Source organism: Dendropsophus ebraccatus, chromosome 8 (genome assembly GCF_027789765.1).
Source record: "Dendropsophus ebraccatus isolate aDenEbr1 chromosome 8, aDenEbr1.pat, whole genome shotgun sequence".
Lineage (NCBI taxonomy): Eukaryota > Metazoa > Chordata > Amphibia > Anura > Hylidae > Dendropsophus > Dendropsophus ebraccatus.
The window spans coordinates 123244301-123259739 of NC_091461.1; the positions used below are offsets into that span (position 1 = coordinate 123244301).

The 15439-nt window shown below is 48.7% G+C and overlaps 1 protein-coding gene across 1 annotated transcript; it reads right to left on the reverse strand.

Moving 5' to 3' along the window:
- Window positions 1–709: 709 nt before the first annotated feature.
- Window positions 710–15343, reverse strand: CDCP2 (CUB domain containing protein 2). The gene is made up of 6 exons (XM_069981681.1): window positions 14871–15343; window positions 13576–13923; window positions 9246–9584; window positions 6809–7162; window positions 3909–4087; window positions 710–1518 (listed from the first exon to the last, which is right to left on the reverse strand). The coding sequence occupies exons 1-6, from the start codon at window positions 14944–14946 to the stop codon at window positions 1204–1206; spliced, it is 1611 nt and encodes a 536-aa protein (XP_069837782.1). The 5' UTR covers window positions 14947–15343; the 3' UTR covers window positions 710–1203.
- Between the last annotated feature and the right edge of the window lie 96 nt (window positions 15344–15439).

A 15439-nucleotide genomic window follows, 5' to 3' on the forward strand; every position in this document is an offset into this window, starting at 1 on the left:
CGCCATATATTTATTTTTTTACAAAAAATAAATAAATAGAGTAAAATGTTTGTTCCATTATTTGGCCATCAGGGACGCGGAGCAGATGCGTAAAAAGCAAAGTGTTTTAATGTTTTTTTTATATAAATAAAGTGTAATAGATGGACGTTCTGCACATTTCATGTAAACGCCCCAATAGTGTCCCCCGACGTGTTTCACCGCATATGCTGCAGCAGCATCAGAGGTTAGTGACACAAACCTAAACGTTAGGGGTCATAATTAATCACAATGCGGGGAGCCCCCAGATCTAGTCTGCAGGACACCGGCCGTGTACGGACAGATGCAGAGATCGTGTGAATGACCCCTAATTCAGAGATCAGACCAAGGGCCCTATTATGCAGGATGATTATCATTTAAAAATGATTGGGATCCCTGTTCTCTGATACCTTCCCACCCCCCAAAGCAATGAGCAATGATTAATTTGGGGGGTTCAAGACAGAGAGGCTAATAAAGCAACATATAAGATAGATAGGAAAAGGGGTACTCGGGTGAAAATCTTTTTCTTTTAAAGTTTTTTATATAGATTTGTAAATTATTTCTATTTAAAAATCTTTATATATATATATATATATATATATATATATATATATATATAAAATCTGGAAAACATTGACTATATACACCCGATGTACAATAATCATCCTTTATTATGGGTTTTTGCCTTCGGAGTTACTTTTATTATCACAGTAATGTATTTGTGCCCTTTTGGCAAGCGGCTGTATGTGACGGGTATGAGGTGGTGGTTATAAAACAGGCACGTATGGATATAGATTGTCACCTATATATATATATATATATATATATATATCAGCAGCCCAGGAAGAGTTCTTGTATCTTCTCTTCTGTCCGTTCATGTAGTAAATGCCCAGACCAGTGATTCCCAACCAGGACCCCTCCGCGTCTTCATTGTGGCGGGATGATGGTCAGGCGGTTTGCCTATCTTTTGGATTACACTTCTGTTCTGGTTACGGCTGATGCCATTCGTGGTAATGGAAGTGCCCTCTAATTCCTATCCAGTGCTATAACATGGCTGACATGTTCCCCTATTGGTTTTGTTGCTGCGTTGTGGACTGGTTGGGAGCCACTGGGCGACCATTCTGCCTATTACCCTTCCCGTTGGGTTGTAGTGACTGTCATGGCGGCCATATTGGATACAGAGCGGGGTTACAGTAACACCAGTCCCACCACTGCGATAACCATGAGGACCCCGGCCAGTATACAGATGCTGATGAACACCACGTCGCTGCTGTCCTGGCCACGGTCGCTGCTCTCCGAAGCTTCAGCCTCTGGGATGTGGGATTGTCCGACGTTCTCTGCCTGTCCGTTAATCTGCGCCGGGTCGGAGCCGGATAAGATGCGCACTGAGGCTTCCTTCCTCTTGGGCTCACACTGCACCTCGTACTCCTGGACGTTCTCCCGGCCCCCCAGAGAGAAGTCCACATGAAGCACGCTCACTATCACCGAGGTGTTATTCCTTTTCTGCAAATGGAACAGACAGTGAGGACGTGCGGTCACGGTCCTGGACGCCATCTTCCAGCACAAGTAACGACAACTTATAAAAGGGACGCTGAGGCGGTGGAAGATTCTGCTGTTTAAAGGGATTGTTCACCAAAAAATGTTTTCTTTCAAATCAACTGGTGTCAGAGAAATTATTTCTATATAAAAAAATAAAAAAAAATCGCCAGTCTTACAGTACTTATCAGCTGCTGTATGTCCTGCAGGAAGTGGTATATTCTCTCCAGTCTGACACAGTGCTCTCTGCTGCCACCTCTGTCCATGTCAGGAACTGTCCAGAGCAGGAGAGGTTTTCTATGGGGATTTGCTGCTGCTCTGGACAGTTCCTGACATGGACAGAGGTGGCAGCAGAGAGCACTGTGTCAGACTGGAGAGAATACACCACTTCCTGCAGGACATACAGCAGCTGATAAGTACTGGAAGACTGGAGATTTTTTTTTAATCAGAGTAAATAGCAAATCTCTGGCACCAGTTGATTTTAAAGAAAAAAAATTTAGTGAACAGCCCCTTTAAGGCCCCCTTCCCACGTTAGGGAAATCTGTCCGGATAGTTTTCCTGAACCATAGGTTCTAGCGGGGAAGGTTTCTGTGCAGGATAATAGGCCCGGATATTACAATTGCCAAGAATTCTGGAACAGATGCCCCATAGGATGCAGCCGGGGCCAGCGCTCAGACAAGGGCTGCTGGTTGCTGACGCCGGCCCTTTAACTGTATGTGCTAAATGTGGCGTTGTGTTTGACAGGGCGGGAAGCCTTGGCTCCCAGCCCTGTCAATCACTCTTTTACCTCCGGCCACAAAGGGCCGCTCCCCCCTCCCCCAGCATTATGGCGCTCACAAAGTCTGAAGATGTTTTACAGTCAGAAAACAGTGATGGTTTCCTGAAAAGCTAGACCACTATGGGGGGCTATCTGTCCCTGTATATAATGCCCACTATGGGGGGCTATCTGTCCCTGTATATAATGCCCACTATGGGGGGCTATCTGTCCCTGTCTGTAATGACCACTATGGGGGGGCTATCTGTCCCTGTATATAATGACCACTATGGGGGGCTATCTGTCCCTGTATATAATGCCCACTATGGGGGGCTATCTGTCCCTGTATATAATGCCCACTATGGGGGGCTATCTGTCCCGGTATGTAATGACCACTATGGGGGGGCTATCTGTCCCTGTATATAATGCCCACTATGGGGGTGGGCTATCTGTCCCTGTCTGTAATGCCCACTATGGGGGGCTATCTGTCCCTGTATATAATGACCACTATGGGGGGCTATCTGTCCCTGTATATAATGCCCACTATGGGGGGCTATCTGTCCCTGTCTGTAATGACCACTATGGGGGGCTATCTGTCCCTGTCTGTAATGACCACTATGGGGGGCTATCTGTCCCTGTATATAATGACCACTATGGGGGGCTATCTGTCCCTGTCTGTAATGACCACTATGGGGGGGGGGGGTGCTATCTGTCCCTGTATATAATGACCACTATGGGGGTGGGCTATCTGTCCCTGTCTGTAATGCCCACTATGGGGGGCTATCTGTCCCTGTATATAATGCCCACTATGGGGGGCTATCTGTCCCTGTATATAATGCCCACTATGGGGGGCTATCTGTCCCTGTCTGTAATGACCACTATGGGGGGCTATCTGTCCCTGTATATAATGACCACTATGGGGGGCTATCTGTCCCTGTCTGTAATGACCACTATGGGGGGCTATCTGTCCCTGTCTGTAATGACCACTATGGGGGCTATCTGTCCCTGTCTGTAATGACCACTATGGGGGGCTATCTGTCCCTGTATATAATGACCACTATGGGGGGCTATCTGTCCCTGTCTGTAATGCCCACTATGGGGGGCTATCTGTCCCTGTCTGTAATGACCACTATGGGGGGCTATCTGTCCCTGTATATAATGACCACTATGGGGGGCTATCTGTCCCTGTCTGTAATGACCACTATGGGGGGCTATCTGTCCCTGTCTGTAATGACCACTATGGGGGGCTATCTGTCCCTGTCTGTAATGACCACTATGGGGGGCTATCTGTCCCTGTATATAATGACCACTATGGGGGGCTATCTGTCCCTGTCTGTAATGCCCACTATGGGGGGCTATCTGTCCCTGTATATAATGACCACTATGGGGGGCTATCTGTCCCTGTCTGTAATGACCACTATGGGGGGCTATCTGTCCCTGTCTGTAATGACCACTATGGGGGGCTATCTGTCCCTGTATATAATGACCACTATGGGGGGCTATCTGTCCCTGTCTGTAATGACCACTATGGGGGGCTATCTGTCCCTGTCTGTAATGACCACTATGGGGGGTGGGCTATCTTTTTCCTGTCTCTGTCTATTACCTGAGGTTCCGTCCCACATGTATCAAAGCGGGCATATATCTTGTAGTTATTGCCGGATATCTGTGCGGCACAGGCCGGGGATCCCAGGTAGATGTGGCTTCTCTCCAGCTGAGGAACAGACTGGATGGGGATCTGGATGTGGAAGTCGGTGCGGGTGCAGCTAACGTTTATTGGAACCACTAAGAAACGGAAAGAAAAAAGGGTGACATCACTATGAGTATTATCTCCATGCTATGACATCACTATGAGTATTATCCCTGTGACATCACTATGAGTATTATCCCTGTGACATCACTATGAGTATTATCTTCATGCTATGACATCACTATGAGGGTTATCCCTGTGACATCACTATGTATATTATTTCTGTGCATCAGGGAAGGAAATAGAACAAAGTGGAGACCAAAAGAATCCTAAGCTTTTAAAGTGACTCTGTACCCACAATCTGACCCCCCCCACACACACACACTTGTACCTTTGGATAGCTGCTTTTATTCCTAGTTCTGTCCTGGGGTCCGTTCGGCAGGTGATGTTGTTTTTGTCCTAAAAAGCAACTTTTAAACTTGCAGCCCTGGGTCAAACTGGCATGGCCTAGAATATCTGTACCCTAGGCCTGCACCGCCCCTCCATCCCTCCTCATCATTAGGAATGCCCTGGGACGGATTTCTCCTATTCATCACCTGTCTGAACATTGCACAATCCAGCACATGTGCAGTCTTCAGACAGGTGATGAATGGGAGAAATCCGGCCCAGGGCATTCCTAATGATGAGGAGGGATGGAGGGGCGGTGCAGGCCTAGGGTACAGACAGGCCACGCCAGATTGACACAGGGCTGCATCACCTGCAGAACGGACCCCAGGACAGAACTCGGATAGCTGCTTTTTATCCTAAGGTACAAGTGGTTGGGGGGGGGGGGGGGGGGGGTCAGATTGTGGGTACAGAGTCACTTAAGTGTGACCCTTTTAGCTGATGTTGGGTTGGACACCCATCCAGGTTGCGGTACAGGATCCTTTTTGCAACTAGTTGATCTATTGCTTTTCAGATCACCTGGTTTCAGAGAGTTATACAGATCTGTAATTTACTTTCTATTTAAAAATCTCCAGTTTTCTAGTACTTATCAGCTGCTGTATGTCCTGCAGGAAGTGGTGTATTCTCTCCAGTGTGACACAGTGCTCTCTGCTGCCACCTCTGTCCATGTCAGGAACTGTCCAGAGCAGGAGAGGTTTTCTATGGGGATTTGCTGCTGCTCTGGACAGTTCCTGACATGGACAGAGGTGGCAGCAGAGAGCACTGTGTCACACTGGAGAGAATACACCACTTCCTGCAGGACATACAGCAGCTGATAAGTATGGGGAGACTTGAGAGTACTCCTTTAAGTCTTATGAGTTGTACGACCATAAACCCCGAGAGGGTTAATCAGAATCGCTGCATCATTCCTGCAAGTAGCAGCAATAAAGCTGAGGCGGTGATTCTCCAGCGAGGAGGGAATCAATAAGAGATGAGCAGGGCTCCGTATAGCCGCCACATTACAAAACCATTAAAAGCTTTTCCTATATACAAAGAAGCACATTACAGCCGGACCTGGAGAAAGCGAACCCTGCGCCCGGGAGACGGCCTGTAAATCACGGCAAATTGCATTTCCTTGGCTTTTATGCTTCCCTATTTAGGAGCTTTCATCTCATTCTGCCGTGTCTCGGGTTTTGTGTCTGAACTCGGCGCAGGAGGCTACAGGGGGGGCACACACCTCCGCTCTGTCTGTCTGGGGGGATTCTCTATTAGAAGTTTTGTAAAATGTTTATTGGGGTCGGATTGTAAAGTTATCCAGGCTCTTACAGGCTATCCTTAGGCAGCACTAAGGAAAAGTAAAAAAAAAGTGTACTCGCCTTCCCCACTCCCCCACCGCCACTGATCTGCACAGCACTTCCTGGTCTCAGCACAAAGAAGTGTCTCCTCATCCAATCACTGGTCAGGCAGGACACTTCCGCAGACAGTGATTGGCACTTTACTGTGTCAGGGCTGAGACAAGTGCTGGACAGAACGGCAGCAGTGAGGGAGCGGGGGAGGTGAGTACACCTCTCTTTACCTGCACATGCTTTCTGCTCCATTCACTCACTATGTAAGTGCAGAAATTAACCAGGTTCAACTATTTAACACAGTCCCATAGTGAGAGAATGGAGGAGCTGCTGCTCTAATCACTCAGGGGAGAAGGGAACTCTCATACATATTGGGGATCAGCTGATCCCTCCGGCAGTCTTTTTTTTTTTTTTAATACCACCACCCCTAACAGCAAGGTCCTATTCAGTGTAATGGGGCGGCTCCAAGGAGAAGTCCTGATCTGGAGGACCTGCCCTGCATTGTATAGACATCCTGTGTATTGTATAGAGGAAAGGCTTTAGCTTTGGCCGTCCAGGCATGATGGGAATTGTAGTTTTGCAACAGCTGGAAGTCTAAGGACAGGCTCCATTCACTCCTATGGAACTGCTGGAGGGAGCCGAGTACAGCGAGTAGAGCGATCTTCTAACGCGGCTCTTTCCGGCACCTCCATAGGAATGAATAGAGCCGCAGGTCATGTGCCGTACTGGCAGAATCTGTGGACAGATACGAAAATCGCTGGGGGGGGTCGGAGGTCAGAGCCCATGTGATCTCTTTCTTGTCCGCTATCTTGTGGATAGAGGAAAAGTAGAATTTGCCCGGACAACCTCTTTAAGTGAATAGGGGTGGGGGGTTCTGACTGCTGGGACCACTCACAGTCTTAGCAGGTTCTAGACTTTCAGAATGATACAAGATACCACATTTTTGTATCAGGAGACTGTGCACTCCATTCTCGGTGGTCGGACCCCCTATGATCATACACTGAGCCGCCATCTACACTATAACCGCTGTCCGAGCACATGACTTACTTCCGATATAGGAGACATAGAAGCCCTTGTTGGCGGTGTCTCTGTCCGTCACCAGCACCAGCAGCAGATTGTTCCTGGTGGAGACCAGGGGGGCCGGGAGGTCCGTTCCGCACCATCTGCCCAGAAGTTTGTCGCCGGTGTTCTGTCCGTCATACACGGCCATGTAATCGTAATCGCACTCGTCCGTCAGAGTGTTCATCTCTTCCAGCTCGAGGTCCCGGAAAAACAGCTTAATGCGAAATCCCAGAGGGAGCTGTATGTTCCACTGACACATGATGTTATTGGGGTACATGTCCGGGTATCGGGGGCTGCTGATGTTGCCTTTCACCCCCGTGAACACATCCTGGCACTCGACTAAGTGACAGATAATAGACAAGCGTTACAGATTGGTATAAAACCGCCATATTCTTCCATCACCACCACAGACGCCAAGGTAACAAATTATTGCTGATTATTGATTAATAGATTAAAAGGAACAAACCTAATTGTGGGGGAATTTAGAGACGTACTGATATCATCCTGTACCACCTCTTTAGGTGAAGCAGGGCTGGGCCATATGGCTTAAAAATAAAATCTCAATTTTAAAAATTTTTTTGGACGATTCTCGATTTAAATCTTAATTTTTTTCCTTTTTGCTGAATAAACAGAACATTTTTCTCCTTGCAGCCTCAGATACTATTTTAATGACTGGGTCACCTGTGTGCCTACATAAGATTATATTTCACTATTTTAATGACGTTTGAGATAACTGTATTGCTTCCCACTGTAACAGTGCTCCCCTGTGCCCCCCATGTAGTATACAAGCCCCTTCTGTGCCCCCATGTAGTAGACAAGCTCCCCCTGTGCCCCCATGTAGTAGATAAGCCCCCTCTGTGCCCCCCATGTAGTAGAAAAGCTTCCTCTGTGCCCCCATGTAGTAGACAATCCCCCTCTGTGCCCCCATGTAGTAGACAAGCCCCCTATGTGCCCCCCATATAGAAGACAAGTCCCCTCTGTGCCCCCATGTAGTAGACAAGTCCTCTCTGTGCCTCCGATGTTGTAGGCAAGCTCCCCCTGCGCCCCCTATGTAGTAGACAAGCACCCTCTGTGCCCCCCATGTAATAGAAAAGCTCCCCCTGTGCCCCCATGTAGTAGACAAGCCCCCTCTGTGCCCCCATGTAGTAGACAAGCCTCCTCTGTGCCCCCATGTAGTAGACAAGTCCCCTCTGTGCCCCCATGTAGTAGACAAGTCCTCTCTGTGCCTCCGATGTTGTAGGCAAGCTCCCCCTGCGCCCCCTATGTAGTAGACAAGCACCCTCTGTGCCCCCCATGTAATAGAAAAGCTCCCCCTGTGCCCCCCATGTAGTAGACAAGTCCCCTCTGTGCCCCCATGTAGTAGACAAGCCCCCTATGTGCCCCCATGTAGTAGACAACCCTCCTCTGTGCCTCCCATGTAGTAGACAAGTCCTCTCTATGCCTCCCATGTAGTAGACAAGCCTCCTCTGTGCCCACATGTAGTAGACAAGTCCCCTCTGTGCCCCCATGTAGTAGACAAGCCCCCTCTGTGCCCCCATGTAGTAGACAAGTCCTCTCTATGCCTCCCATGTAGTAGACAAGTCCTCTCTATGCCTCCCATGTAGTAGACAAGCCTCCTCTGTGCCCACATGTAGTAGACAAGTCCCCTCTGTGCCCCCATGTAGTAGACAAGCCTCCTCTGTGCCCACATGTAGTAGACAAGTCCCCTCTGTGCCCCCATGTAGTAGACAAGTCCCCTCTGTGCCCCCATGTAGTAGACAAGCCCTCTCTGTGCCCCCATGTAGTAGACAAGCCCCCTCTGTGGCCCCATGTAGTAGACAACCCTCCTCTGTGCCTCCCATGTAGTAGACAAGCTCCCCCTGTGCCCCCATGTAGTAGACAAGCCCCCCATGTGCCCCCATGTAGTAGACAACCCTCCTCTGTGCCCCCATGTAGTAGACAAGCCTCCTCTGTGCCCCCATGTAGTAGACAAGCCCCCTCTGTGCCCCCATGTAGTAGACAAGTCCCCTCTGTGCCCCCATGTAGTAGACAAGTCCCCTCTGTGCCCCCATGTAGTAGACAAGCCTCCTCTGTGCCCCCATGTAGTAGACAAGTCCCCTCTGTGCCCCCATGTAGTAGACAAGTCCCCTCTGTGCCCCCATGTAGTAGACAAGCCTCCTCTCTGCCTCCCATGTAGTAGACAAGCGCTCCCCCTCTTCAGGCTCTGCTTCAGCAGCTGGAGGCCTCACCAAATCGCCTCCCTGCCACCCGCATAATTTTTTTTTTTTTTTTTTTAATCAATTTTCGATTTCCAAAAAAAAATCAAACTGATTCTCAAATTCTGGGCAAATTAATTAAATGAATTTGATTAATCACCCAGCCCTAAGGTGAAGCCAATGTTCATATGAGATGAAGCCATCAAGGTGTAATGACCTGCCCCTACCTGATGAGAAATACGCTTTGAAACCTCGTCCTCCGATGTTGAAGTCAGATTTGAAGACCACCAGCAGCTTATTGGAGGAGGACGTGGTGTCGGGAGGCTTGGTGGTGCCGCAGTAATGCTGGACTTGTCCTTCTTCTTGGCTGGAGCCATCAAAGACGGCCACATAATCAAAGTTACACTCCTGGCTCTCCAGCTGGAAGTCGGTGAAGACGAGACGGATCCTGGAGTGAGGAGCCGCGCTGATCAGCCAGTGGCACTCGGCATTGTTGGGGTAGTTGTCGGGGTAATCTGGACTGGTAATTACCCCCGAGAGGCTGGTGAGGACTCCGCCACAGATATCTGCAGGACAACACAAAGCTATTGATGTCATCCATGATATAGGGGCACAAATATTACATTGTGTCCTTCCCTCAGCTGGAAGGCCTCTATAGCCTCAGACAATCACAATTCTCTAACATATAGGGACTCCATCTGCCGCCATATAGGCATATATATCAATGTGCACAGACACTATTATCTATATACCTGCTGCTGGACTCAACAGTCTTTGCTGTATTTGTGTTCAGAGACTATATACTAATAGTGACCATAGGTTACCCACCAGTTTGCTGCAGCTTGCTATTTTTTAGGCCGCATATACACTGAACGGCCACTGTAGTAGAGATACCTGCGCTTTTACTGGACCATTGTGGTTAAGGGAAACCAAAAGGCGAGAGACTCCAGCGGGCAAAAGAGGGAAAATGTTCTATCACTGAGCAGTGGGAAAACATGGCCGGTGAGATGGATCCAGATCTCTGGGGAAAACATGGCCGGTGAGATGGATCCAGATCTCTGGGGAGAACAATGGCCGGTGAGATGGATCCAGATCTTTGGGGAGAACAATGGCCGGTGAGATGGATCCAGATCTCTGGGGAGAACAATGGCCGGTGAGATGGATCCAGATCTCTGGGGAGAACAATGGCCGGTGAGATGGATCCAGATCTCTGGGGAGAACAATGGCCGGTGAGATGGATCCAGATCTCTGGGGAGAACAATGGCCAGTCAGATGGATCCAGATCTCTGGGGAGAACAATGGCCGGTGAGATGGATCCAGATCTCTGGGGAGAAACATGGCCGGTCAGATGGATCCAGATCTTTGGGGAGAACAATGGCCGGTGAGATGGATCCAGATCTCTGGGGAGAACAATGGCCGGTGAGATGGATCCAGATCTCTGGGGAGAAACCTGGGCGATCAGATGGATCTAGATCTCTGGGGAAAAACATGGCTGGTCAGATGGATCCAGATCTCTGGGGAGAACAATGGCCGGTGAGATGGATCCAGATCTCTGGGGAGAAACATGGCCGGTCAGATGGATCCAGATCTTTGGGGAGAACAATGGCCGGTGAGATGGATCCAGATCTCTGGGGAGAACAATGGCCGGTGAGATGGATCCAGATCTCTGGGGAGAAACATGGCCGGTGAGATGGATCCAGATCTCTGGGGAGAAACATGGCCGGTCAGATGGATCCAGATCTCTGGGGAGAAACCTGGCCGGTGAGATGGATCCAGATTTATCAGGAGAAACATGGCCGGTCAGATGGATCCAGATCTCTGGGGAGAACAATGGCCGGTGAGATGGATCCAGATCTCTGGGGAGAAACCTGGGCGATCAGATGGATCTAGATCTCTGGGGAAAAACATGGCTGGTCAGATGGATCCAGATCTCTGGGGAGAACAATGGCCGGTGAGATGGATCCAGATCTCTGGGGAGAAACATGGCCGGTCAGATGGATCCAGATCTTTGGGGAGAACAATGGCCGGTGAGATGGATCCAGATCTCTGGGGAGAACAATGGCCGGTGAGATGGATCCAGATCTCTGGGGAGAAACATGGCCGGTCAGATGGATCCAGATTTATCAGGAGAAACATGGCCGGTCAGATGGATCCAGATCTCTGGGGAGAACAATGGCCGGTGAGATGGATCCAGATCTCTGGGGAGAAACCTGGGCGATCAGATGGATCTAGACCTCTGGGGAAAAACATGGCTGGTCAGATGGATCCAGATCTCTGGGGAGAACAATGGCCGGTGAGATGGATCCAGATCTCTGGGGAGAAACATGGCCGGTCAGATGGATCCAGATCTTTGGGGAGAACAATGGCCAGTGAGATGGATCCAGATCTCTGGGGAGAAACATGGCCGATCAGATGGATCCAGATCTCTGGGGAGAAACCTGGCCGGTGAGATGGATCCAGATCCCTGGGGAGAAACCTGGCCGATCAGATGGATCCAGATCTCTGGGGAGAAACATGGCCGGTCAGATGGATCCAGATCTCTGGGGAGAAACATGGCCGGTCAGATGGATCCAGATTTATCAGGAGAAACATGGCCGGTCAGATGGATCCAGATCTCTATTTAGAAATAGAGCCGGTCAGATGGATCTAGGTGGGTCCCTCGCTAATACCTTTTAATGGACAATCGAACAGTAAACACTATGGCCGCCCAAGTTCACCCCTTCACGTCAGTATACCATCAGAGTCTCTGGAATCAGGTGTGGTGGTGCACTACTGATTGATGGATGGTATCAGTCTTGCTGTACAGCTCAGCCAGTGATGGTATAGTGGTGACGCCAGTGCTAGTCCAGCACATAGGTGGGATGTTGGTTCCTGCTTAGTGTTGTGGCTGGCTGTATTCCCCAGAAATGGTCTGTGACCTGCCGGGCTGTGATGGGTCCCTTGGGCTCTTGTCACGTTAGTCCTGATTGGCAATTGACCTACCCGGACTATCGGAACCACCACCCACAGAAAGAGAAGGATAACCCAAGGTGTGCGGCTAGTGTGTATAGGTGCTGGTGCGGAGGAAGAGATTACTGAGTCCCAGTGATGGAAAAATAGAACAGCTTTACTGTACAGTCTTTTGGTAATACAATACATTTTAGCAGAGTAGATGAATCTTCACATTAACTTTAGTGTTTTACTTGGTTGTGCTTGAGGAGATGCTTGAAGAAGTAGAGTATTTAGGTAGTTGCAGCGGTGCTTGAAGAGTTGGAAGTAGAGTTGAGTAGAATAGAGAAGAGTTTGTTGGGGGAGTCCTAACCCAAAGTAGCAATGTACTCTGCTGGAACTTTAGAAAATACTTTAGAGTGAGAAGTCACTTGTACCTGTGTATAGACTTTAGTCTGACCACCTTGTGCCCTACAGTGTCAAGTGACCCGTCCTAATCAGGTATTACAAGCCCCAGCCGTGGTTATCTTGGTGAAGCTAAGCTCCTGGGAGTGTCCCAGTTACCTGCACTGTGAGATAGGATACGTAGACCTTCCTTGGTAGCTTTCTCCTATCCAGGCTAGTTCCTCTTGTATAGTAGGATACTGCCCTGCACTTTTTAGACTGGTGCACGGCGTGGGCTAGGATGGTCCTAGATTCTTCTCCCTTTGTAGTGTTTAGCACCACATAATAGATAGAGTAGAAGTACTGAAAGAACTTGGTGTCTTTAGCTGCATCTGCATACACGTGTCTTAAACCAGACTACACTGAACTAAGTCCTCCCACTGGGTCGTGTGTGTGTGTGTGTGTAGAGCAAGAATAGACAGAAGAAGAGAAAGCACCTCCTATTGGTCAGCACTGAACACATGGTACATCAATAACATTAACCCATTCCTGATTTCAACTGTGTAACCAAGAACAGAGGTGTATAAGGGACACTGACACCTAGTGGTGAAACTACAGAATACTACCTTCATCACCACTTATCCTGGAGTGAGAACTTTGCAACATGTGCCTAAGGCGCTTAACAGTGGGACACCACATCAGGTAGAATAGGCTGTTCAGAAGATCTCAGGACCTTCATCTAATCTGCATCAACAGCGAGAACTGATCCTGTGCACGTGAGGCAATATACAAATTATAGCATGACATCTATGGCAACTGCTGCAGTTCTAAAGGTAACGTAGGTCCAAAGTGACACCAGATGGAGGTTTATAATAACGCGGCCATTTATGTCTATGAGGGGATCAATAAGGCTGGGACTATATAGTGACATATACCGCAGTAAAATGGTGGTTACCACACAAGATGAATGTGAGACATTACTGAGCGCGCTCTGTGACCTGTGAAGAGGTCATACCACATGGAGCTGTTATTGTCTCCTCTATCTACTTGTGTCACATGACGCTGCAATGCTGTACAGGTCACTTTACTGCAGCCTCCTCTTATCACCACAGACACAACAGGAAGTCTCAGCTTAGTTTTAGCCCCAGTGGTGAGAATGAGAACTGCAACATATCAGGATTATATTATAATATATAGAGAGAAATTGAAGTGTTAGGACAGGGGGCATCTGCCCAGGGCACTTACCCTTCCTGTAAGTAGCTGAGAATCCGCTGCTGCCCACGTGTTTGTCTGAGTGGAAGATGACGGACAACACGTGCCAGGACGATGTAATGTTTGGAGGCAACTGGGAACCGCAAAATGTCCCAAGAAGATTCCCCTCATCCCGGGACGCCCCATTGTAGATCTTGACGTAGTCGTAGTCACAAGTGTCGTGGAATTCTAGATTAAATTCCTGGAAGGTGAGCTGAACTGTGGACCCTTCTGACACCACTATGAGCCAGCTGCACTCCGTGTATGGAGGGTACACCTTGGGGAAGTTGGGGCTGGACAGGTGTCCTATAGGGGCAGAGAGGACACCCCCGCACTTTACACCTGTGAGTACAAGAAAGTCATAAAATAGTCAGAGTTACCACCGACAAGACTCATGCAAGGACCATAAAATAACTCATCTTCTCAATGACTCCATCCATCACCTTACAGTTAAAGGGGCACTCCACTCAGACATAACTTCTGATATGTTGCTGCCCATGGTGAGACTAACAATTCCTTCCATACGTGCTAATATCTATTCAGTCTCCTTCCCCCAGTTCTCAGCTGCTGCTTTCTGCCGAAGACACAAAAATCTGTGTGTGAGCTTTTCTCTCTGTCTCCCCCTCCCTTCTGAGACGGCTGATGTAAACAAATCCCTGGCTGGCTGTATCTGCAGCTTTGTAGCTTTTTGGTAATGCTGGGTGGGTTATTCTGAGGTCAAGTTGCTGATGAACTTACTGTGATTACCTTCCCAGCATTACAAAGAAGATACAATGTTGCAGATACAGCCAGCCAGGGACTTGTTTACATCAGCTGTCTCAGAAGGGAGGGGTGAGGAGGGGGGAAACAGAGAGAAAAGCTCACACAGATTTTTGTGTCTTCAGCAGAAAGCAGCAGCTGAGAACTGGGGAAAGGAGGCTGAATAGATAATAACAAGTATGGAAGGAATTGTTAGTCTCACCATGGGCAGCAGCATATCAAACCTTATGTTTGAGTGAAATACCCCTTTAATCTCCCAGCACTGCCTCCTATCCCCCCGTTACAGTCACCGTCATCTGGGAAGCTGAGATCTAAGCTGCTGTTTGACCGGACACAATTTAACCCTACAAAACAGCAAAACCGAGTGTGAAAGTCTACGTCAACGCCTTTCGAGGAAGTTCTGCTTACAGGTTACAGCTTCCACTTTAAATCTTGAATGAACGTCCGCTGCTCGTAGAGAGGAGAGTAACCCGAGAAGTCTTGCCCCATAGTAGACGCTGAGTAATGTAGCGCAGGAAATCTCCACTTACCTTTGCGTGCATGAGCCCCGGGAGCCTCCCATAACACACTTATCAGGAGGAGAAACTTGCAGTGAATATTGTGCATATTGCAGCGCTCGGACTGTAATATATCCTGCGCTGCTCCGCTCCGCTCCGCATAAGAGACCCGGCTCCTGGACAATTAATAATTCATCCCATGTCTCAATAGGAACCTGATCTCACTTTTTTCTCCACCCTCAATGTTGTGATGTATATCGGGTGTCCGTGGATTTACACGTCCATCCTACCTGCAGGAAATCACTGGGTTGGATACCTGTAACGGCGGCCGAATGATAGAGAGCAGCGGACGTTACCCGATCCTCGTGTATAATCATCCTGCAATACAGGTCAATATACAGATATCGCTGTCTATAAACATTATATCCTGATGTCAGAACCTGATGGATATAGAGAGACGGGCAGCGCCACACAAACTGCCCTCCTGCTGCAAGGTCTGAGGGGATTTTACTTAAAGGGGAACTCTGATGATTTTCTTTTTTTTTTCTTCCAAGTAAGCTAGTTTCAGAAAGTTATATAGATTTGTAATTTACTTCTATTTA

What these genes read in the sequence shown, in the direction of transcription:
- CDCP2 (XM_069981681.1), bottom strand. Translation starts at nt 14,946, where the DNA reads ATGCACAATATTCACTGCAAGTTTCTCCTCCTGATAAGTGTGTTATGG. An exon ending in CGGGGCTCATGCACGCAAAG is followed by an intron (nt 13,924 to 14,870) that starts GTAAGTGGAGAT and finishes TTGTACTCACAG; the next exon opens with GTGTAAAGTGCGGGGGTGTC. An exon ending in CAAAGCGTATTTCTCATCAG is followed by an intron (nt 7,163 to 9,245) that starts GTAGGGGCAGGT and finishes TCTGTCACTTAG; the next exon opens with TCGAGTGCCAGGATGTGTTC.